This window comes from Melanerpes formicivorus, unplaced genomic scaffold, assembly GCF_026170545.1.
Source record: "Melanerpes formicivorus ecotype bairdi unplaced genomic scaffold, bMelFor1.0.p_v2 SCAF_14, whole genome shotgun sequence".
Classification (NCBI taxonomy): domain Eukaryota; kingdom Metazoa; phylum Chordata; class Aves; order Piciformes; family Picidae; genus Melanerpes; species Melanerpes formicivorus.
Genome location: NW_027142366.1, coordinates 3733537 through 3753996, shown reverse-complemented (window position 1 = coordinate 3753996; position 20460 = coordinate 3733537). Strand labels below are relative to the sequence as shown.

At 40.7% G+C, this 20460-nt stretch overlaps 1 protein-coding gene across 3 annotated transcripts in view; it reads left to right on the top strand.

Annotated features, from left to right (window-relative positions):
- The window catches only part of SDK1 (sidekick cell adhesion molecule 1), a 465152-nt gene that overhangs the window by 322070 nt on the left and 122622 nt on the right, over nucleotides 1-20460 (top strand). For all 3 annotated transcript variants that reach the window (XM_068146644.1, XM_068146645.1, XM_068146643.1), the window contains exons 16-18: nucleotides 8188-8335; nucleotides 9360-9500; nucleotides 13393-13574. In XM_068146644.1, the coding sequence (XP_068002745.1) occupies nucleotides 8188-8335; nucleotides 9360-9500; nucleotides 13393-13574 (471 nt within the window). The remainder of the gene's footprint in view (nucleotides 1-8187; nucleotides 8336-9359; nucleotides 9501-13392; nucleotides 13575-20460) is intronic.

Below are 20460 nucleotides of genomic sequence, written 5' to 3'. Positions count from 1 at the left end.
TAAGAACTCCTATCTTATCTGTTTATGGGTTCATGTATTTTATTCCTGTTCCCAGGATTATTATTTTACACCTTTCTTTTAGGTAGGTGGCTGAGGATGCTTACCTGTAAGATATCCAGGTATCTAGCTTCATAGATTACCAACCTGGTAACCGACTTGCCTGTTCTCACATTTGTGCCATACTGCATGTCTAGTCCTCTGTGGCTCTCAGTTTGCAAGGTTATTCAGGGACATTGCTAATGCCTTTTTAGGAGTTGATGGAAGGATAAGGTTATATGGAAATTGGTCACCTTGGCAGTACTTTCTAATCTCTTTCACCCTAGGAGCTGGAAATCTAAGCCTAACAATTGATTCTTGATGAAAAAATTAAGAGCATCACTTCTTCTGACATGTGGAAATTAGCCACTGCATAACTGAATGTGAAGCAGTCTTGATTTCTGATTATCTGGAGAGTAGCATTTTGTTTTGCCACACAGAGAGCTTGAGATGAAACTTGAGCTTCAGATCACATACAACCCTTTTGCTTTGCATCCTGAATTGCGTAAGTTTTTGATGTGGAGGTCCCAGAGCTGATGATCTTGACATCTGTTAAGCAAAGTGCAGTTTTCTAATCCTAGTAGAAATCCCAAGTCATGCCTAGGACTGATATCCTTAAACAACTTGCTTCTGAGCACAATTCCTGATCTTTTTGAGTCAAGTGACCGAGAAAATTCAGAGCTCTGTAATCCACACTCTCTTTACCTTTTTATTACCACCTTCTTTTCTTTTTTTCTTTAAATTTTCTCTCTTCTGTCCTTGCTCTCCTATGGATACAAACCAGTAACTCTCTTTTTGCTTTTCCCTTATCTGTTCTTTCACCCAAGGGTGTTTGTTACCCTTGTGTTTCATGTTTCCCCTGGCTTTGACAATGACAAGCTATTGAAGTGCCAGTCTGGGAACACGGTGCAAAGGCACTAGATCTGTATTTACTTGGAGAAAACAAATAGCTGGCAAAATGTATGCACTTGGGTCCTGCACTGGGCTGTGTTGGTTGGAAAGAGTGATTAAAGGAAGAGACAGCTCACTTGGAGCCAGAAGCCTGGAAGGTCTTCAAGTTCCTTTCTAGCAAGAGTGTTTTGCAGTTACCCAATACAAGAATGAGGAAAATGCGCCATAATTCTGAAAATGCTGTAATTTATTCACCGATATTTGTAGAAGTCTCAGCAAAAATCAACAGTAGCTCCCCAGAAGTCCTGCAGAGAGTCCCTCAGAACTCCACAGGATCCTGTGAACCCTTGCTCACTCCATGATAGATCCAGTAATTGTGGCTGATGGCATTGCAATCTACCACTGAGAGAGTCTCATTATCACAAATCACAGGTATATGTACTTCAGCAAGCTTGCAGCTGCAGCAACCAAACACAGTTTAGGTTTCTTGTGAATCAAGCATCTTAACTCCCAGAAATATTCTGGATCTTGCTGTCCTTTCAGTTTTCATCTTTGTTTGTTTTGCTTTTATGTACACTGTCTAAATGGTTACTCACAGAAGTAGGACAGAGAGGAATCTAAGCCCTTGAACATTCCAGTGTTGCTGTGTTCTTTCATTTAGTATATTATTGCTCAGCTTCATGGATGCCAACAGAAGAGCAGAACAATGTCAGCAGTGACTTTAGTTTGGAGAGCTGACTTTAATGTCTGCTCATTGTCACTCTCTTGGTTGGGTTTTTGTTTTCCTGAAGTGTTTGTTTTTCAGAGTTGTTTTGATCTCAGTAGTGTGTGGTTAATATGCAGTTTCTACAGACCTCCTGCTCCTTTGGCAAACACCACCTTTCCTTTGTTCCCACCTGTCCCAAGTGACACTTGTGAATGAAGCTGACATTTGATCTTGTGTAGGTATAGTTTTGTCTGATATGACTCTGAAGAATCTCTCTTTACTTTTCAAAGAAAATTTCCTTTCAGGTTTTCTGTCAGTCCTGTTCTGTGTTGTAGAAAGAGCAATTGTCAAGGAGGGGGTGTGTACCCTCCATGAGCTCATCTGCAGGCATCTGTAGCTCTTTGACTGTCACCACCAGTGCAATGTGCTTAACATCCTAATCCCTGTTTGTTTCCAGACATGTAAAGCTTAGGTGGGGACAGCAGAATTATGCCTTATTTTTCCAGTTAGCAAAGCTGCACAGAAGACTTTGTTCTTAGTTCTGTGGAGTTTGAATATGTAGGGTACCAAAAGGTAGCCCAGTTCTGTTCATTTTTAGGTTTGGGGCTTTTTTAGCTCTTCTACTGTGAATGATTCTCTAATAGCTTTAGGATCCATTGTACATTTTGAAGCACAAACCGTAAATGAATCCATAATAAGAGTATCTGCTTCAGAGAAATATCTGAAGAGGGTTCAAAATAATGAGTGTAAATTTCAGGGGACTAATTACTAGCTGCATTAGAGAGAGGCGTGTCAGTCCACCTGGCATGGATTAGGACTCCTTTTCATTAATATCAATTCAGCAAAGAGATATAAACCCCTTAATTAGAGGGGGGAAAAGAAAAACAGTGGCAGATCATGCCCATAAATTGCTGGAAATATGAATAAACCTGGTCACCTCATTTTTAAAATGAATGTATTTGGCACGGTGCAATAACTCTTGAATTACAAGTATTCACAGTAGGCTGTGTCCATGGGTGACTTGAGACATATGGCCTTAAACATTTGGGGACAAATTTATAATCTAATTTGAAAAACACAGTACCAGGGAAACACAGTCATTAAGTATTCCTGCCCACACAGAGCCAGGAATGTGAACCTTAATTTGAAATAGGAGATTCAAAATAAATAGTGCCATGCGTTGCTGTCATTGGCACTAATGTGGGGTTTGGGGTGTTTCACGACCTGCTTAATCCCTGTTGCAATGTACCTGGCAATTCCAGGGAAGTATCTTCTTGGATATTAGGAAATAAATTTTCACAGCCAGAGAGGTCAGGCATTGGAATGTGCTGCCCAGGGAGGTGGTTGAGTCACCAACCCTGGATGTGTTTAAGGGTCGTTTGGATGTGGTGCTTGGGGATATGGTTTAGGGGTGATCCTTGCAGAGTAGGGTTACTGCTTGGACTTGGTGGTCCTGAGGGGTTTTTTGCAACCTGAATGTTCCTGTGATTCTGAGTTAGAGGGGAACATCCTTATTTTATTCCAAACTGCTTTCGATTCCAAGATCATGAGAAGTCTCAAGAACAAGCCCTTTGAGGGGAGGCTGAGGGAGCTGGGGTTGTTTAGCCTGGAGAAGAGGAGGCTCAGGGGAGACCTTACGGCTGTCTACAACTACCTGAAGGGAGGTTGTAGCCAGGTGGGGGTTGGTCTCTTCTCCCAGGCAACCAGCACCAGAACAAGAGGACATAGTCTCAAGCTACACCAGGGGAAATTTAGGCTTGAGGTGAGGAGAAAGTTCTTCACAGAAAGAGTAGTGGGCCATTGGAATGTGCTGCCCAGGGAGGTGGTGGAGTCACCATCCCTGGAGGTGTTAAAAAAAAAAGGATTGGACATGGTGCTTGAAGCCATGGTTTAGTTACCATGGGATGTTAGGTATTAGGTTGGACTTGATGATCTCTGAGGTCTTTTCCACCCCTGTTGATTCTATGATTAACCACAAAAGCCTTCTGAATATTCTTTTAACTGAAGAAATTAATTAATACTTGAAAAATTCTGCTGAGTACAATGAAGATAAAAGCCCTTTTTTTTTTGTTCTATTGTGTTCTGGGATACCTGTGGTGTATGATGCAATGATATAACACATCGTGCCAATGAGAAGATGATAAAAGGTCATCTGAAAAGCATAGAATCATAGAATCAGCCAGGTTGGAAGAGACTTCCAAGATCATCCAGCCCAACCTATCACCCAGCCCTATCCAATCAAGTAGACCATGGCACTAAGTGCCTCATCCAGTCTTTTCTTGAAGATCTCCAGGGAGATCTCCCTGGGCAGCCCAATGAAAATTGAATACATGGATAAATCTTTGCAAAAGGCAAAGCAGAACTATGTTGTTCATTATGATTGTGACTCAGGTTTATATATGATGGTGTTCAAAGATAACTTTGTCTCGGGCCACTGGTAGACCTTGTCAAAGTCCTACCAAACAAAGAATGAACCACTTAATTTTTATTTGAACTTCTTGCAGCATCATCTTGTCATGAAGATTTGACAGATGAGCTTGGTAAACTCCAGCAATACTGCCAATTCCAATATTACTGTCTATGCAAAAAGCCCTGGAGAGGGAAGGAGATGGAAATGTACTCAAAACCTGCAAAAGTCATCTTTCTGCAATAGATCTAATCTTCAAGATGAAATTATAAATGGCTTTTGAGAAACTTCCAATTAATGCATGAATTGTAAGGCAGGCAGGGAGCTATAGAAGAAAGGCCTCTTTGTGAGTAACCAACATTTATTAAGCATGCATTGAAAAATTTATGGTAGATCAAAAGTAGTTTCTAACACCCCCCTCCCACACCCCTTCAAATCACATTGTAAACTAGCCCACAAGATTGTTCATTTCCAATAAATTAACTTGGAGGAGCAATCAGAGTTAATTCAAAATACCCAATGTCCTTAAGACGATAGGCAGCTAAACATGGGCATTTTTCAGACAGTAGCAATTACAGTGCCAGAGCGAGCGAGCAAAGCCCACAGTACATCCTAGGCAGCTTAAGTGAAGGATTAGCACAGTCTCTTCAATCTAACAGAGACTTATTTAATAGTTTGACCTGGCAAGTCTTTTGTCACCATGGAGCTTCTCCAGGCTTCCTGGGACAGGCAAGCGACACTCAGCCCTGCAGGAGAAGAGTCAGTGTTGAAAATCTGAGGGCACCTTTTTGGCGCCGGAATTGCTACTTCCTGCACCAAGCTTCTGGACAATTCCGGATTTTGTTGTGTATTTAAAGATGGAGAACAGCCTTTTTCAAATGTTTAGCTTATTGATTGTCAAAAAAAAAAGACTTGACATTTAAATTTTCAAGATACTCTTGCACACACTCTCGGTATCCGCTGCTCCTCCCCAAACCACTTTCCCTTACGCATGCGAGTGCCCAGGAGATGAATAGGCTTCGTTTATATTAGTTTTCAGTTTAATCTCTCTTCCTGCCAGATCTTTTATCTTCTACCAGGAGAGGAAAAAGAATAAATAAAGTATTCTACAGATGCAGCATATAAACAGAGCAAAGCCCCAAGGTGCTGAAGAGATTAATAGGCCCTGTTGTTGAATCAAACTGCTCACTACATTGAGCTGGTTGGGTTAAGCACTCTCAGGTGGTGTTTACACTAGCAGTAAACAAGTTAAATGCTCTAGGAAATGGACCACTACCCAAGTAGCTCATCCAAAGGTATTTCACTCTCTTGTTGATGTCTGCTCTTCCATTTTCCTCAGGAAGCTGCTTCAGGTAACATTCTAAGTCACCTATACCTTAACTTTGTCTTACCTTGATTTGTTTTTGTGTATTCTGGCTGTAACAGGGCAAAGAGTTGTTTCAGAAGTCTCAAGAGAAACTTGATAAAATTCAAAAAGAACTAGGGAGGAAAAAAAACCAACTCCTAACCAGTGCTCCTCTAGGTAGCATAGATGTGCTTCCTCTAAGATCTTTCTAAAAGAAGTCCAACATTCAGCTAAGATGAATTGACATCAAGATTTTGCAGCTGAAGTGCCTGTTGCTAAATCATCAACAACTGGCGAGGACAGAACTTAACTGCTGTGCAAATGTCCCTCTCCAGCATTCCCAGTGTTCTGCTGTGTCAGTTTTCCTGTTTAAAAAAGTCTTTGTTCTGGGAAAACTGTTATTGGAATAAATGCATTTTGAGTAATTTGAAGATGCAGTGTTTATAGCCCAACTGGCATCACACCCTAGAGGACTTAAACGTGCTAAGGAATCTGCCAGAAAAGCACTAAATTAGTGGTTTGCATCTTGGTGTGAAGTTTAGCAGCCTTCCACGTTTGGGACATCTCATCTTCATTTTCAAGCAGACGTCTAGGTGACCTGCCAGGAGCTGCAATGCACTTCTGATGAGCAACATGCACAGATAGATTGCCAAAATCTACAGCTAGCTCCTCAGTAATTTCCAGAAGTGTTGGTGATTTTGAGCAGGGAGCATGAAAACAGCTGGTATTACTTAAAAACTGAGCAAATCTTTAAACTGGCTGATTCCATCGCTGCGCTGTTATAACGCAGACCAAATGTCACCTCTCCCTGACTATTTCAATCACAACTTCGGGAAGAATATGTGACACCAGGCTATGAAGAAAAGAAGTCAGGATATTTAATTTTCAGCATGGTTCATTTCTGATCTCTTTGAAAAGTTGAAAATGTAATTTGGGCATCGGAGGAGCTTGGCGTGTCAAGTGTGTGAGCTGACAATGAGGGGTTTATGGGGTTGCCAAGGCTGTTTATACCAGCCAATCTTCCTAGAAAATTATTAGACCCAATGCCATATATTACCTCTAGGAAAAAAATAAATAAATAAAATTGCAGACATGTAGAGAATAGGCAGCAGAAGCTCTCTCAGGTCTTACAGCAAAGGACTGATTTGGCAGAGAGAGTCACGTTTCTACACCTGCTTGCAAGCTGGGTAGGGAGATATTCCAAACTGACTGTGAATTTCATTACAGTCCTTCCACCAGAGCCACTCATGGGTGTGGTGCTGTAATGGCCTGCCAAACAGATGGGTTGTGAAATACACAGCCCATCTGTCTTTATCATGCTTGTTTCCTCTTTTATTAAAATGTTAATGAATATAGTTTTTATTTATTATGCCGTGACATGTGCCGCATCACTTTCCAGTAGACAAACGTGCAATCTGCAGAGCCGTGTGGGCTGACAGCAAGGTTTCTGCTGCTGAAAAGAAACTTCTTCCCAAAGTTCCTCTGAGGAAAACAAGCACAAAGAACTCTGAGCAGTCAGAGGCATTTTCTCACTTCTGTAGGGCTTTTAACAAGTATTTTCATCCTTTTTTTCCCCCTTTTCTTTCTCTTTTTTCCCCTTTTCTTTCTCTTTTTTCCCCTTTTCTTTCTCTTTTCCCCTTTTCTTTCTTTTTTCCCCTTTTCTTTCTTTTTTCCCCTTTTCTTTCTTTTTTCCCCTTTTCTTTCTTTTTTCCCCTTTTCTTTCTTTTTTCCCCTTTTCTTTCTTTTTTCCCCTTTTCTTTCTTTTTTCCCCTTTTCTTTCTTTTTTCCCCTTTTCTTTCTTTTTTCCCCTTTTCTTTCTTTTTTCCCCTTTTCTTTCTTTTTTCCCCTTTTCTTTCTTTTTTCCCCTTTTCTTTCTTTTTTCCCCTTTTCTTTCTTTTTTCCCCTTTTCTTTCTTTTTTCCCCTTTTCTTTCTTTTTTCCCCTTTTCTTTCTTTTTTCCCCTTTTCTTTCTTTTTTCCCCTTTTCTTTCTTTTTTCCCCTTTTCTTTCTTTTTTCCCCTTTTCTTTCTTTTTTCCCCTTTTCTTTCTTTTTTCCCCTTTTCTTTCTTTTTTCCCCTTTTCTTTCTTTTTTCCCCTTTTCTTTCTTTTTTCCCCTTTTCTTTCTTTTTTCCCCTTTTCTTTCTTTTTTCCCCTTTTCTTTCTTTTTTCCCCTTTTCTTTCTTTTTTCCCCTTTTCTTTCTTTTTTCCCCTTTTCTTTCTTTTTTCCCCTTTTCTTTCTTTTTTCCCCTTTTCTTTCTTTTTTCCCCTTTTCTTTCTTTTTTCCCCTTTTCTTTCTTTTTTCCCCTTTTCTTTCTTTTTTCCCCTTTTCTTTCTTTTTTCCCCTTTTCTTTCTTTTTTCCCCTTTTCTTTCTTTTTTCCCCTTTTCTTTCTTTTTTCCCCTTTTCTTTCTTTTTTCCCCTTTTCTTTCTTTTTTCCCCTTTTCTTTCTTTTTTCCCCTTTTCTTTCTTTTTTCCCCTTTTCTTTCTTTTTTCCCCTTTTCTTTCTTTTTTCCCCTTTTCTTTCTTTTTTCCCCTTTTCTTTCTTTTTTCCCCTTTTCTTTCTTTTTTCCCCTTTTCTTTCTTTTTTCCCCTTTTCTTTCTTTTTTCCCCTTTTCTTTCTTTTTTCCCCTTTTCTTTCTTTTTTCCCCTTTTCTTTCTTTTTTCCCCTTTTCTTTCTTTTTTCCCCTTTTCTTTCTTTTTTCCCCTTTTCTTTCTTTTTTCCCCTTTTCTTTCCCTCGTTCCCCCCCTTTTCTTTCTTTCCTTTTTTTTTTCTCCTTTCCCCCCACATGTGAATTATTCCAACAGATTCTCCCTGGAAGGTTCACCTATCAAATCTTGACCCCAAGATGACCGGCGTCACTGTGAGCGGACTAACTCCAGCCCGAACCTACCAGTTTAGGGTGTGTGCGGTTAACCAGGTGGGAAAGGGCCAGTACAGCTCTGAGACCAGCAGGTACAGTGAAAATAAATGTCTGCACTAAAAGTACCATAACTTAGGATTCTTTTGAGGAAATAAACCTGGTGATGACTTGTGAATGGATAAAAATCAAGTTATCTTTTGCATGGTAACTGGGGAAAGGAGAGATTCACATCACCCAGACCTCTGGAGAGTACTCTGCAGCTATCAGTAATTGGTGATAATGGCAATTAGGCAATGCAGGTTATCAGCACAGGGTGGAATAGATGCCCTCATATTTTCAGAGTATCACTTGAGCAGAATCTTGTAAATATATTTTTTTTGGTCTTGTGCTAAGCCCAGGGAGGTGGTGGAGTCACCATCCCTCGAGGTGTTCAAGAGGAGATTGGATGTGGCACTTGGTGCCACGGTCTAGTCATGAGGTCTGTGGTGACAGGTTGGACTCGATGATCCTCGAGGTCTCTTCCAACCTTGGTGATACTGTGATACTGTGAAGCCACAGCAGTTAGCCCAGGAAGGAGAGCAGCATTTGCCCAATCGTTGCAGTGTCGCTCCTGGAATTCACCCAGATGCGACACAGAAGGATGGCTTCATCATATTTAGCTTCAAATGCAGCCCCCTTCTTCTGTGAACCAAAGCTTGCTGTGAGCTTGAATTGCAGAACAGCTGAACTCTAAATGGCTTTTTCAAAATGTAGGAGTTTGATATGAAAAATATTGAAAGAGATGAAAGAAACAATTTGGAAGGAGTCACAGACCCTGGACCTGAGCTCTAACTCATTCAGGCTTATAATCTTTTTAAAGAGTTGTAGCAGCCTGGGTGATTCAGAGAGAATAAGGTTACCTCAGCTGTCTGTCTTGTTGCTTGCTTAACTGATTTCCTATTATGTTGATTTGTTGTAACTATTCCATGCATGTCTTCAGCAGTTTGATCAGTGTTGTATTTCTTTCTAGTCATCAGACTCTGATAAAAGAAACTGGTTAACACAGACTGGATACATGAAATAGAAATGTTACTTATCATTGATTTCAACACCTCCATCACATTCTTTTGTACTTAGGTTGATGCTACCTGAGGAGCCCCCCAGTGCTCCACCTAAAAACATAGTGGCCAGTGGGAGGACCAATCAGTCTATCATGGTCCAGTGGCAGCCTCCTCCTGAGAGTGAACATAATGGAGTTCTTCATGGGTACATCCTAAGGTAAATAATTTCCTAACCTGGAAAGTCTGGAGATAGATCCACGTTTGCATGAGGCAATTCAAAATGCTGTGACTTAAGAGTCTATTAAAAACTACACCTCATTCCATGGAATATATTAGTTATTATTTATAAATGCTTTGGCTGCCCTGATTTATTACAGATGAGGAAACACCTCTGTTCAAGAGGTCATGAGGGTGCAGGCACTTAAATTCTAGCCTGTCTGTACAAGAGTGTCAGTGAGCTGGGATGTCTGATAGCTCCTCTGAGTAGACTGCCTTAGAGGACTAGCTCCCTATCAAGACAGCATTCAGATACCTTTTTTCCCCTGTTCAAAGTGAGGTGAAGCACCAAATACTCAAAGTGTTCACATGGGACATTGGTACAGTGCAGGCTATGCATTGCAGATGTGTATTTGTTTATTACAATCTCAGCTTCCTGCTAGAAAGGTTAATTAAATTTATCAAAAACACAACAGGGCTCCTGCACTGTGGAAGAGCAAGAACAGAATCAATAAACTTCAGTTTTGTGCCAAACAAAATGGAGAGAGGGAGTGACAGGTCAGATGCTTCATGGCAGACCTCGGTCTGTCTTGAAAATCAGTCAAGTTAGGATTGTTTCAGCCCCATCTGTATTGTTAAATGAGAAACAAGTTCAGGCAGGTAACTGGGAGTTGTGAATACTTCCAATCTCGCTGCTTACCCAGGATTTGTTGTGTTGGGGAGGGTGTTGTCACACTGACAGCCTTTGCAGAGCATTTTCCTTCTGTGTTTTTTTGGGCCTCAGTTATTCACTCCTACCCAATTCAGCTACTGCTTAGTTGCTCATTTGGCACCTTATGTCTCCTGCAGTGCTAGCAACCAGTTAGGGCTGCACCTTTAGTAAGAGACACATTATCTAAATTGGAGTTTTTTGTGGGAAACTCCCACTACTGACATATTTCCAAGTGATGGCTACAGCCTATTGTAGGCAGGCTGCTGACATTTTTAATACAATGTCCTCCAGACCTGTTAAAAGATAACAAAATGCTACAGTTTAAATGCCAACATCCTGTTCATGCTGTGCTCCTACTTTTGCTGGCATGGATGGAAATGCTTTTGTGATGTTAAGAGTGTTGGTGAGCTCCCAAAATAGTGCTGGAAAGTTACTTCTCTCTGCAGGCAGAGTTGAAGTCTGTTAATCTCCCTGTCACCTGCACAGAGCCTATTGTGGTGGTGAGCCACTTGTGCAAGTGCCTGCAGTTTTAAGGGCTGGACTCAGCTTGAAAGCTGTGCCAGTCATCAGTGACAGGTGGGAAAAGGTTCTTTAACTTCTGTCTATAGCTAGAATCTTGTCACGAAACCTGGATATCTGTTTGCACAGTGTACAAGTGTTGCTGGTACAATTCTTTCCTTCAGGCTGCTCTACTTGATGATAGTATTGATTCCTGAGATAGTCCCAATGAGTCTTGCCCAGTCTCAGCATTAAGCCCTTTGAAAGCAATCCCATATTCTCCTACTTCTGGCCATCTACTCTGTTTTCTCCATATAGCATTTTCAATGATATTTAACCAAAGTCTTTTCTATTATGTCTATCAAGGTAATTGATCCCTGTCCTCACTGTAACATCTCTTTCCATTTTAATAGGGAGTGATCATATTCATTATGCTCAACCTGTGAACATTTTTGATGCCTAGATCCTTTGTCTTGAGTGCAGAGCAGAGAGACCATTTATTTAATAGGAATTTAAGATTATCATATAAAAGCACAACTGTCCCAGGTGACAAACCAGGCAGTACTTCCATGTGAAATTGTGTGGTTACAGCAGTGTGCACTGTAGAAAAGTCTTTCTGCACTGATTTCTGTAGGATTAGGGCAAAACAAGATAAACCCCATCCCAGAGATTCAGTGTTCAAGCCATGTAAGACACTAAACTGATGGAACACCTGATCTTTAGAAGTGAAGGTGCACAGCACAAGTCATATGGAGTATACATCAAAGTCCACAGTGAGAAAAATCATGAAGACATGACATTTCTGATCTGGCCTCTTTCCTCTGCCCTTTTTCTCACTGGCAGTATTGTATTTAGAGGACTGCCATGCCAACAGCAGAGTAGGTGAAGACACAGGAGCACTCTACACCTTGTCTGCTAGGTGCTAGAATGTTGCTGCACGAAGACAGGTGGGGGCTGGTCTCTTCTCTCAGGCAACCAGCACCAGAACAAGAGGACACAATCTCAAGCTGCACCAGGGGAGGTTTAGACTGGATGTTAGGAGGAGATTCTACACAGAGAGAGTGATTGCCCATTGGAATGGGCTGCTCGGGGAGGTGGGGGAGTCACCATCACTGGAGGTGTTTAGTAGGAGACTAGATGGGGTGCTTGGTTGCATGGTTTAGTTGACTAGGTGGTGGTGGATGATAGGTTGGACGCGATGATCTCAAAGGTCTCTTCCAACCTGGTTAATTCTATTCTATTCTATTCATACAGCCTTCCAAGGAGAGAAAAGGAAAAGTTAGATGTTGCATAAAGTAGAAAAAAAGATGAAGACATTCAATAAACACAACTGAGGGCTGATATTTGTATTTCATAAAGGGAATCACACCAGTGTAGCATTACAAATATAAAGCATGGCAAAATATGGCCAGGCATGCAGCTCCTCAGCAGAAAACAGAGGGGCTGTCAGTGATTAAGAACTGATCTCTTTATAGGAAGACTTCAGAACAAAACCTCTAGCTGAAAACACACAAAGTTGCCTAGTCATAAAAATTGGCCCAATTTAACTTAGTTGAATTTAAAATCAGGCTCTAAGATGTCAAAGAAATTGTTCTGTGCCAATAAACCTCTGATGATTGCTGTGAAACAGAAGATGAGTAAGAGTGCATTAAAGCTATGTGGTGAATAAAAGTACAAATCTTTCCATGTTTATCTTTTTCATGGAACAGCAACACCTTGTGCCCCTTCCTTGGCCTCTGAATTTTTGTGTGAATTAGCATATTGTAAGCACCCATTGCACCATTTCCCTGAAGGAAAGAAACCAAACAATGTTCTTCACAGATTTGCAAGATTTGTTTGTTTACTGTGATTTAAAAACTTCTCCATAGTTTCTTGGCCTTAAAAAGACACATCAAAGGTGTTCTGTTTTCTGCAATACAGTCTTTAGGTGGAGAAATAATTTCCAGTGTTTCAGCTTCCCATGTCTCAGCAGAAAGTTTCTCAGGATGTTTAAGAGCAGGCTGGATGAGGCTCTGTCCAGCCTGATCTAGTGTCCCTGCCCATGGCAGGGGGGTTGGAACTAGATGATCCTTGTGGTCCCTTCCAACCCTAAATGAAACTATGAATTGAGTACAGCCCTTCTCCTGGAATTCCAGTGCCTGTCCAATCCTTCAGTCTCCAGCTGTATTCTGTCCTTACTTTAATCATTCTGTGAAGTAAATCCTGGTGGAATGCAGAGATGAGGCTCTAGAAGGTCAGAGCCCTCTGAGCTCTTCCTTTTCAGATTGCAGAGGAGAAGGGGTGGGGGCTAAAAAAATTCTCAAGCTGATTTACAGCAGCACCCTGATAAAAATCACATCTGGGCTATTTTTCCTACTGCATCACAGCTTTTACCAGAGAAGCCACATTTAAAAAGCTGTGATTTTTCTACAACCATAAAACAGGATAAAATGCTCATTTTGTTTAGCCCTGAGCATGTAATCTCGGTTAGATCAGATTATAAATACTACAGCAGTCAAACACGATATGGTCTTATCAGGAGTTAGTCTGCTCTTCCTGATTGTTTTCCATTATTCATTGCATAATTCTGTATAGAAGTTTGCATGTTGCCCCTTCACAAAGGGAAGCGATTTTGCTAGTCAGGATACTTGCTCTAATTGATACCATCTAATTAACCAGCAATTTTTTTCTTCCCATATGGCAGGTATCGCCTGGCTGGCCTCCCTGGGGAGTATCAGTATAAGAACATCACCAGTGCAGAAATTAACTACTGCTTAGTGAAAGACCTGATCATTTGGACCCAGTATGAAATCCAGGTGGCATCGTACAACGGAGCCGGGCTGGGAGCGTTCAGCAGACCTGTGATAGAATACACTTTGCAGGGAGGTAAGCAAATCGGACCAAGAGGTCCTTTATAACTTATAGCACCTAACAACTTGTAAAATGAATGGTCATTGCAGTCAAATTTGACAGACAGCTTGGGGTAGGTAGCACCTACAAATTCCAAATGCCCAAGCAGAGATGAGCCAAGCTTCTGCTGCTGTCTCTGCTGTAAAAAAAAAAGCTCGGAGTGAATTCAAAAATGATCCGTTTGTGTTGACCCTCGTGATGGCACGTTGCCACACTTGCAGGGCAGAGTCAGCTGCATCATAAGTAATAAATAGAAATGCTGAAGAGAGCTGGAGTCCTGTGGAATGGATTTATAGGAGGTGTGACAGGCAAGGGCTGAGGTTACTCTGCTGGGAGAGACAAGGCGAGTATGGCAGGGAATTGGGTTTATCATGGTCAGGATAGGTAACATGCTGCATACGCAATATAGGAGGCAAAAGCTGAGGAAAACCAGCTGCACTCATTCTGATAATCACTCAACACCTTGTTTTAGAAACATGGAATAAATTGTAAGGAAGCTGTAGGGAGAGAAATACAGCCCCTGGAGAAAGTGTGTTTTGTAGCCTTTCAGGAATGGTGCAGGTATTTGCAGAGAGGAAGATAAAATGATCTTTAAACCCCTGATTTTCATGCTACAGCTCCTCCACACCTTTCTGGTAAGTGCTTTAAGCAGAGCATAAATTACATCAACAAAAGGATATGTAATTACTTTTTACAACCAGTGTAAGGCATGTTTACACCTCGAGATTGGTATAAAAATCTGTAGGATAATTAAGTACCAGGCCCTTAAAGCTTTCATATGCTCCCATAATTGCAGGGTTGTGCTGGATTCTGAGCACTGGACAGTGCATGGTCTCTACTTCATTGATCTTAAAACAACTAAAGTATTTTAAAACCTTTTGGATTTACAGTGCATCAGTTAATTTACAATCAGTGAAGAATGTGTAGTTGTTTGTGAATTGTTGCTAGGAGTACATTATAACATGATTAGATACAGTTTGAGGTGTAAGGGAGCTCTTTAAGAAAAGATTATTCATATGCAACACTAATTAACCACAACAATTAAAGAAGGAAGCTCTTGCTGTTTTGTCTTAGGGCATGTAAAACTCTCATAGTTTAGAGGAGTCTAGACACACTCAACCTCTTTCTAGAAATATTTATCACAGGCCTTGAAATGTTTTCCTTAAAGTCTTCTCCTTGCAGCTAGGATTAATGTTTTGTATCCCACTAAAGACCAGATCTCTGCTGAGAATTGCTTTGCACACAGGATTTGAATCCCTCTCGTGAATATGCTTCTAATTCATTACTTTGTTTGTTAGCAGATTTTAAGCTATCATAGCACCTTAACCTTCCATCTATTAAGGCTCAGGTTTGGACATCACACTCTTTCTCTTAAACTTTGCAACTGACTCTAATTTCCCTTGATATTATGTGCTGTTATTATCATGCTTTATTGATTGTCTGTCTGTTGCTGTGTATACGGATATAAATCCTCTGTTATAAATTAAGTGTAGTCAGTCCTGCGTTCACACTAATCAGCAAGAGTGTTCAGACTGCAGGACAACCTGCAGTGGCCTGTTTGTCTTTGTGTAGCTCCTAAATGCTCCATAGGTAGACACAGAAGGAAAATGGGATGTTTCTTGTTTATATTTACATCAATATTTAATAATAGCCGTAAATAACTGCTTCACGGATGCTGCTGTCTCCAATGAATGCCATGCTGGGTTTCTGTGCAAATCACCTAAGGCATACAGTCTGCTCCAAAAAAAGAGTTTGAAGCCTTTTAGCATCTAGAATTGAAAAGAGAGGCTGGCTGATATCAGTATCATTTGAAACTGGATTAATGTCAAGACTCCATCTGTAAGGTGCTGCTGTCCGAAACTCTGCTCCTTTATCTTGTAGCTGGTAAATGACAGGAGAAGCCAATAGCTGTTTCTTGCTCTGGAATGCCCTTCTTAAACCAAACCAGCAGGAGTAAGAAAAAACCACGTGTAAAACTGCCTTGTAAATCACATTCTGATTTTAATATGAGCAGAGATAAATGTCAAAGACATACACTCCCATCCATCCCCCCTCTCCTACTACCACCACCACTGCCTCTATTCTGACATGCATTAAATGATGTGAGCTATGCTGGCAAGAACCTGTCTGTCTGCAGATGAAAAATACCTGGAACACCTCATATTAATCAAGTGTGCTATGCAGTCAAAGCCTGGCAGGAAATGAGCACTGGGAGCAGATCAACCCATTGGCAGGAGCAGATCAGCACATTGGCATCTTTGTCATAGGGAATATTGACCGGCCTTAAAAGCGGTGGATTTATACCAGAACCTAGTCTATTAATCCCTTATTAGTCCTCTGGCATTGCTTTAGCCACTGATAACTAATCAGCTACTCAAAGCTCCTCGAAAATCACCACCTTCTAGAATCCAACCAAACTCACAAGATGCTGAAAGAGCTAAACTTGTAGGGGAAGTGGCACATAATGTCAGTGAGATAAAATGTCAGGAAGACTTACTGGCAGAGCGCTGAACATCCTAGCACTAGGGTCAGACAGTTTGACTGTCTTGAAATCTTGAAAGACTTTTCAGAGTGATATTCAGCCTAATCCTTTGATGCTCAGTATATATAGGTCTTTCTTCATCAGTTTCTCCAGCTGCTCCTTACTTTGATGTTACTTTTCACAGAGATTTGTGCCAGCCTTCTGCATAGGGCAGTTTCTACTTGTTGAAACAGTGTCTGGCAGGACACTTTATTGCCATATGAAAAACTGAAGTTTCCCAATATCTGTTCATATAAGAACAGCTTTGTGAGATGTATAAACATCTCTCTGGATGATGACATTGTTGTCTGTGCTCTGTACTATTGGACATGTTTACCCTTTCCTGCAGGTTGATTTGATATTATCTCACTAGCATGAATACATCTGAAGCTCTCTCTCTGGAAAACTCCCACCACTCCTTAGATTTAGAAAAGGTTTTTAAGTAGAGATACAGCTTCCATTCCACTGACATTAACCCACTTTTATTTCTAGATTGCTATGTATGATGAATATCCCTAAAGCCAGTCTTACATGCTAAAGTTCATAGGGCTCAACATGTAGTTTGATATTAGGGCTTTTTCTCTTCTTTGCTGTCCCTGGACACCTTGCAAGACCAGGTCCTTCCGGAATAAAAGAGTGGGAGACTCTCAGACTAGTGAGTCTTGATGGTGTGGTGAGATGCACAAAAACAAGATGAGTCTGTTCAGCCAGGTCCAAAGTAGTTTCTTCCTCAGGCAGTAGGAGGTGAATCACAGAAATTTATAAGACTGACAAGAGCTAGAGCAAACCCAGTTAACTGAGAGCTTCCTGCTTTATGTAGGAAATAATCTTGAAAAAGGAATCTCTGAATAAGGAGTGTCCTCTGCAACCATTCAATTTTATCTCAGTGAGAAGAAATTTCCCTTAGGCTTCCTTTGCAAAAGCATCTTAAAGATCCAAATTTGCTTCCTTGGGGGAACTTATCAACAACCTTGGAACATCCATGGCAATTTCAGGGCCAGATGCCTCTGTGTGGAAGCAAGCCCAAGTTGTAAAGTTGTAGTGGCTAGAATTTGTATCTCTGTTTTATGACTGTTAGGTGTCATTGACCATCTGATTCCATCTTCTGCTTTTTAAATGATAGAAGATGCTGACAGGACTAGGAGCATCTCTCTTAGAGGGAAAGGTTGAGAGACCTGAAGCTATTTATCCCAGAAAAGAGAAGACTGAAAGGGGATCTTATCAATGCTGACCAATATCTAAAGATCACAAGGATGGGGCTGGGCTCTCTTCAGTAGTGCCCAGTGACAGGACAAGGGGCAGTGGCTACAAACCAGAGTACAGGAGGTTCCACTTGAACATGAGGAAAAAAAAATCTTTTCTTTGAAGGGATTGGAGCACTGGAGAAGGCTGCCCAGAGAGATTGTGGAGTCTCCTCTGGAGAGATTCCAAACCTGCCTGGATGCATTCCTGTGTAACCTGATCTAGGCCAACTTGCTCTAGCTGTGGAGTTGAACTAGATGATCCTCAGAGGTCCTTTCCAACCCCTACCATTCTGTGGGAATGGGCTTCACAGAAAAAATCTGTGCCTCTGCAGTGGACTCTTCCCACCGGGGTTTTGCACAACTTAACACCCCAAACACACTAAAGGAACAATCAAATCTTCACACAGAGAAAAACCTGCAGTTTCCCCAGTCTGCCTTACCGAGACATGGAAGACGCCATCTCAAAGGTCAGGAGCTCCAGAGGAGCAGGAGACTTTTCTACAAGCCTTTGTTGAAGATCTATATTTAAGACCCACAGTCTGGGTGCCAGAATCTCTGTAGGGTTTTACATGCTATCTGCACATAGCTAGAGACAGAGTAATTACATGTACACATGCTTAACCTTAATGCCTTCTCTTCTCTCAATTATCTCATCAGCAAAACCCTTTTAATGGCTTTTATCTCCAGTGCTTCCATGACCTTTTCTACTTAGAATGCTGTACATTAACTCGCAGTCCGGGGTGCTGAGCTCTTAACAGGTTTTCAGCTGTGTGAACTTTATTGGGAAGGAAGCAAAGAGTTGGTTTTGTCTGATCAGTTTCATCTCAGGTGGGTCTTCACTGTGAGATGGTTTAGGAGTACTTGCAAACATGATGAGGGACAGGTTTAAGAACTGAGCATGTTAAATACTTAGGGATGACTCTTGAAACACCTGCTTGGCCCTAGTAGCTTCTGTACTGCTTGACAACAAGAAACTTGCAGGAAGAGGATGGATATCTAGCACTAAATAAGGAAATCCTTTCTGTGGACGGTCAGGGATTCAGTATGATGGTCTTGGAAAAGTATTTGAGTGTTGAAGTGACCAGGTCAGTTCTGATTTAGCTTCTGTCAAACTTCTTTTCTTTTTTTAAATGCAAAACTCTTCAGATACAACTGCAGGAAATCTTTGAAATCAGGACTTAAAAGCAGAACTTTACACTGGCACTTTGAAGTAAATTTGAGATGATAATGCCAATATTTTACTGATCAAAAATGCGTTATGTCTTCTGCAGTATAATTAAGCTTGTGCATACCAGATGGACCGTGTTCTTTCCATCTTTTAAATGCATTCATTGAGATGCAGATGTTGATTTTTCAATAAAGATGTCCAAAAGGGAATTGGTAATGTAAATTATTATTTTCAAAACATCCTGAAGGTTTTCCTGGTTTATGGTCATAACTTTTACCATTTTTCTTCTTGTAGCAGGTACATTTTGTGCTAGGATGGTTTATTGTTGTTTCAGGAAATTACCCTCTAATGAAAGAAGAATATTTCCCTCTTTAAAAGAAATAAATTACACATTAGGTTATCCACATTTCTGGAACTGTAGTAAACCTACCCTCAAGTGCTTGCCTGAACTTCTTTGAGGACTCTGAGGACTGTAAATGAAAACTTGGAGCTTGCTGATGCAGAGTTCTTTCCTCTCTTACAATTCAAAATGTGGCAATCTTTTTTTTTTTTTATCTAAAAGACTCATCAGCCCCTTTGAGTGAAGTCCTTGTGATGCTGAAATCACTGGAAATTTGCTATTCATTGTACAGCATCCATAGGATCCTCCACTAAAGGAAATAATGCCCACAGAAATGGAGCAGCAATGTGCATGCTAATCGGGCTTCCAGAAAAATGATACAGGCAGGGGAGTGTCCTGCTGGGAGTGCTTATACTTTTAACTCTCAGGTCACACATAGTTTTCTATGCTCTGGGAAAAACAGACTCTCCCTACCATTGCCCAAGTCCTTAATTTCTTCAAGTGTGGCTGTCAGTGGGCAGCCCATGGGTTATGTATAGATTTTCTGTACAATATCTGTGTTACAAAATCAACCTGGCACTTAAAAATAGAGTTGAAATGTAGCAGTTCAAGAGAAGGAAGAGGAATGAGTGGAGACAAGGATGCTCAGCTGATTTAGCCCTCCTGACAGAAGGAGATTAATCTATCGATATCCAAGTGACTCTGATAAGAAACCAACTTGAAGGCTTCTGATACAATCTTCTTCTGCAATAACAGATCTCTAGCAATTACAATATCTGAATGTGCAAATATGCAGAGGGGGAAAAAGAAATCTTAGTCACACAAACCATTAATTTATACAAACTATTGCACACATACATAAGAAAAGCACTTTGAAGTAGACCTTGTGGCTCTCATAATAAACAATAAGAAAAAAAAATACATTAAGTAGGGGACTGTAGCCAGAGCAGCTCATTCTGACTGTATATCAGGATGATTTGGTCAATCTCTTAACTGCAAAAACTTTATGATGTCTACAGGTCATTAAGAGAGTATTATAACCTTCCAAAAGCATACAGGGAGTTATGGTACATGGCAGGAAGTAGGACTCAGATTCTAATGGCAATTTAGAGTAGTGTTCTGGGTTTAGAACTCAATAATTATGCATAGTACATAAATTTTGACAGAGAGTTTTAAATTAGGGCAAATATATCCATTTTCTCAGGTAAAAAACCAAACCAAAACCAAACAAACCAAACCAAAACCAAACAAACCACCGAACACATGCAGAGCTAAACTTTCCAGCTGCACTGTTGTCAGCAGGGAGTTTTAGTGACACAGGGCATGGAAGTGGATGTTCTTGTCATTTGAAACCTGACATCTTGGAGGATTTCTCCATTTTTCTCTGTATATATTTCTAGCTTGTGGATGTCTTTGATAAGGGTATTGCTGTCCTAGCTCTGTTAGCTGCAATCTTACTGTAGCTTGTACACCAGCTAAGAGTAATGTTCCTTTATGTTCCTTTCAAACAAACAGCTTTTAGTGGAAAATGGAGCATTTTTACCTGGTGTTGTGGGGTGTGTTTTTTTTTTTTAACTGAATGTCTTGAT